The 3,822-nt window shown below is 59.2% G+C and overlaps 2 protein-coding genes across 2 annotated transcripts in view; one reads left to right on the forward strand and one right to left on the reverse strand.

Annotated features, from left to right (window-relative positions):
- Window positions 1–583, forward strand: part of CUNH19orf73 (chromosome unknown C19orf73 homolog) — a 1,545-nt gene extending 962 nt beyond the window's left edge. Inside the window, 2 exon segments of the mRNA XM_015591639.2 lie at window positions 34–240; window positions 242–583. Of these exon segments, the coding sequence (XP_015447125.1) occupies window positions 34–240; window positions 242–490 (456 nt within the window). The 3' untranslated portion in view covers window positions 491–583.
- A 115-nt stretch (window positions 584–698) lies between these two features.
- Window positions 699–3,816, reverse strand: LIN7B (lin-7 homolog B, crumbs cell polarity complex component). The gene is made up of 5 exons (XM_006905120.2): window positions 3,467–3,816; window positions 3,131–3,202; window positions 2,292–2,501; window positions 1,136–1,299; window positions 699–808 (listed from the first exon to the last, which is right to left on the reverse strand). The coding sequence occupies exons 1-5, from the start codon at window positions 3,767–3,769 to the stop codon at window positions 787–789; spliced, it is 771 nt and encodes a 256-aa protein (XP_006905182.1). The 5' UTR covers window positions 3,770–3,816; the 3' UTR covers window positions 699–786.
- Between the last annotated feature and the right edge of the window lie 6 nt (window positions 3,817–3,822).

Consider the following 3,822-nt stretch of genomic DNA (forward strand, 5'->3'; position numbering starts at 1 on the left):
GCCCGGCAGGGGGATGATGTCACCTGGAGTTAGGGGCGCGCGGCGTGGAACGCGAGTCGCGACCCCGGATTCCGGCGGTGGCGCGCGCCGGCCCTCGCGCCGCACGGGACGGGAGGGCTGCGCGTGCGGCGAGGTGGGAGTAAAGGTCGTATTCTAAGGTGGGGGCGACCCCGGAGACGCGCGATCGGGTTGGAAGGTGGGGTGAATGCCGGGTCGACGAGTGCACCTGATTCCGCACCTCCTGTGTCCGCTTCGGGAACTGCACGCGGCAACCCCACCCCCGCCTCCCACGCAGACGATAGTACAGCCTTCAGGGCTCCCCTGGCGGACAAGGCTAATGGTTCGCTCCGCCCCGCCCACACCGAGAACGCCCACTGGCTCCCGCAGCGTTTCGGGACTCCGGTGGGACCAGCTACAGAAGGGGTTGGGCCTCCACCCTCAGACTCTCTTAAGAGTAGGGGGCGTTATCTTCCGTTCTGACTCGCACTGAGACCCAGTCTGGGTCCCAGCCTCTGCCCTTGGACTTGTCCTAAGAAGCCAGCCAGCTTCTGCCTTCAGACCTGGGGAAAAGTCTCTACCTCTGCTCTCAGACTCTGCAAAGGGCTTCTTTGGGGCCTGGTCTCGACATCAGCTTCTCTCCCTCCCCTACATCTCAAGACCTTCTAACCCCAGGATACAAAACAGACACACACACTCAGTGAAGGTCAAAGATCTTTAAATAAGGAGCAGGTGACAATAAATACTGTACAGGGGAGGGGGTGAGCGAGCCGGTCCAGACCTGTGGTTTCAGCCTCGAGACTCCAAGGACCTGCAAAGAGAGGGAAGAGAGGGGAGCCAGGCTCAGGGGAGGGGACCTGGGAGGCCTGGGAGACAGCCAGGACTGGGGTTCCAGAGCCAAGGGACCAGGGAAGTGGGTTGAGGGGTTCCAAAGAAGGTAGGTAGCAGATCTTGGGCTGGCAGTAAGCTGAGTCTCCAAGAATTTTAGCTAGACCAGCTTGGGGTGAAAAGCCTGGGCCAGGGGTCAGAATCCCTGGGAGAGGAGCCAGCAAGGTTCTAGGAGTCTTTGGCCTGATTCAGGGGTCTGAGGATAAGGGAGGCAGTGGAGGCCCCAGGGGAATAGTGACAAAAGGCTCACGAGTAGCTTTGGTGCTGCTGGCGCCGGCGGGCAGAGCGCATCTTCTCAAAGCGGGCCTCCATCTCCTCCAGCACGCGAGGCGTATAACGCACCACCAGCTTCACGGAGCCCTGGGCCGCCTTCAGCAGCTCTACCGCCTTCTCATGCTGCTCACCCTCAACGCTCTGGGGGGCAATACACAGACAGCCAGGCCTGGGGCCCACTGCCCTCACCCAGGGCCCACCCGGGAAACGGGACTGACTGTTGGAGACCTGGTACCAGCCCTGGGTGCGAAAACCTCATGTCCCCACGGGGTATCATTAACTCTTGGCTCCGTGTCCAAACCTTCCAGGTCCCCATATCGAGGAAAAGGCCCATATGCTCCGTAAGTCCCCGAGTCAGACCACCAGGCCCATCTCCATTCTCGACCCGCCCCCCTCCACAATCTGCTAACTCCCAGCCACATCCCTCCTGCCCTGAGGCCATCTTCTATGTCCTTAACATTCTGGCCCCAGCTCAGGCCTGGTCCTCTCCCCAGCGAATTCTCACTCTAGCTTCCTCCCTGGCCTTCTGACTTCTCTTCTCTCCCCTCAGTCCATCCCCCACAGTCCCAAAGGGGTCTTTCTACACCTCCAAGCTGAGCTACATCTATCCTGCTCACAGCCCTCCCATGGGACTTTGTCCCAGCTTCTCAGGCTGGTACTCAGGCCTGTGAGGTTGGCCGCACTAGTGGGCCCAGTCCGTCAGAATCCAGCCCTTTCTTTTCATCCCAGAAGAGTGTCACAGACCCTACCTACAACCCCTCAGCCAGTAACGCCTTTCTCCACCTTATATGCCTGGAGAACTCCTGTTCATCCTTCAAAACCCAACTCAGATGTTCCTTCCTATGCAAAAACTTCCTTCATCTACCCTGGTCCGGTGCCACATCTGGGCTCTCACAATGTTTTGTGCTTCCTCATTATAATCTCCTCGGATTAGGACTACAGCACTCAGAATCTCTCTTTCTCATCGGAGGGGGAGTTCTTGAAGGTAAGAGCTGAGGCCAACTTTTCTCAGGGTCTGCAGCAGTGCCCAGCACAGGGCCGAAGACAGGCGGTGCTCAACCAGTGTGTGTTGAATAAATGTCAAAAATAGGGACAGACAGTGACCCCCAGCCCTGCCTCAGCCTCCCACTCACCACACCATTCACCGACAGAAGTTGGTCCCCACGCTTGAGGCCTCCGTGGCGGTCAGCCACGCCCCCAGGAATGACACGGGAGATGTAGATGGGTGAGTTCTGCTCCTTGCCCCCCATGATGTTGAAGCCCAGGCCCTCATCCGTCTTGGGCAGCTCCACTACTCTGGGGTGTGCGTGGCCCTCGCTGGCCGTGAAGGCGGCCACTGTGGCCTGGGAGAGAGAAAGCGTCTGGAGATAAGGGCCCCTCCATGGACGACATACGAATTGGGTTGGGGGGATCCAGGCTGTGGAGAGCAACTGAGGCCAGGTCACGTTCCCCAAGCACGAGGCACCTGTCAGTTCAACACGAGGTCACTCCATGACAACTGGATGTCCCTTTTGGTTCACCTTGGATGGTTCAGACATGCCAAACTGAAAGTCTCCATTTGGTGCGAGTGTGTCTTGAATACTCAACACTTGCCAATCTCACTTTTTAACAGAGAAAAACAAGGCCTGGAAGGAGCTGAAAGCCTCCAGGAAGCAGCAAGAAATAGCATCTAACTGTAGTTTAATCAGATTTCAGTACTTATTGCTATCTCATTGTTTTCACTGGGTATTTATGGTTATCTTCTAGGCAGGTGCGTGGTACATTTCGATTTGTAGTTGCTAAAGATACATTTCTTTATATGACATTTAAGTTAAAATGTGAGATTACTTAAAATAAATTATAAGTAAGTAATAGTACGAGTGGTGTAGAGATTTGACAAAAATCACAGAGGAGGAACCAAGAATGCCTGACATCAGGAAGATACTGAGCTAGTTCCGGGGATCCCATGAGCGATGGGGTGGGAGGTGCCTACCTTGGCTGTGGCGTGGGCCCGGATCTCAGCGCTGCCAGTGATGTCCAGCGTGTCATAGAGCTGCTCATACACCTGGTGAGGATGCAGCATCAGGGAGCCACCAGACCCCCCCTCCTGCCTTCAACACAGGCCTGCAGACCCTCCCACCCAAGGATGCGTCCCGCCCCCGCAAGCCGGAGCCGGAGGCAACTACAACTCCCAAAGAACCCCGGAGTTGACACGCGGGCATCCCCAGGCGGGCCGCCCCGGGCCCTGCTGGGAGGCGTAGTCCCGAGGCTCGGGGTGACCAGGAGGACGGCGGCTGCCGGCCGGTCCCCGGCGCCGCGCGGGGCTCACCTCCCGGATGGCAGAGCAGAAGCGGCTCTGCAGGACGCGCTGGAGGGCCTGCAGCTTCTGCGGGGGCAGCTCCCCGCTGCGCTGGAGCCGCTCGAGGAGCTCCACCGCTCGGGACACGTCTGCGGGGCGGGGGCGGGCGCGGACACACAGAGAGACACCGAGACGCAGGGAGCATCGAGAGACGCGGCCAGAGACCGAGTAAGGGCGAGCACAGACAGACCCGGGGGAGGACAGCCGCAGAGTCGCCGGTGGCGAGGGAGAGACTGCGGCCGGCTGGGCGCCCTGCGGCCCCGGAATCCCCATACGCACCCAGGCAGGGGTGAGCGGCGGGCGCCCCTCCCCGGCCCGTTCGCCCA

The sequence above is a fragment of the Pteropus alecto genome, unplaced genomic scaffold (genome assembly GCF_000325575.1).
Source record: "Pteropus alecto unplaced genomic scaffold, ASM32557v1 scaffold41, whole genome shotgun sequence".
Taxonomy (NCBI): domain Eukaryota; kingdom Metazoa; phylum Chordata; class Mammalia; order Chiroptera; family Pteropodidae; genus Pteropus; species Pteropus alecto.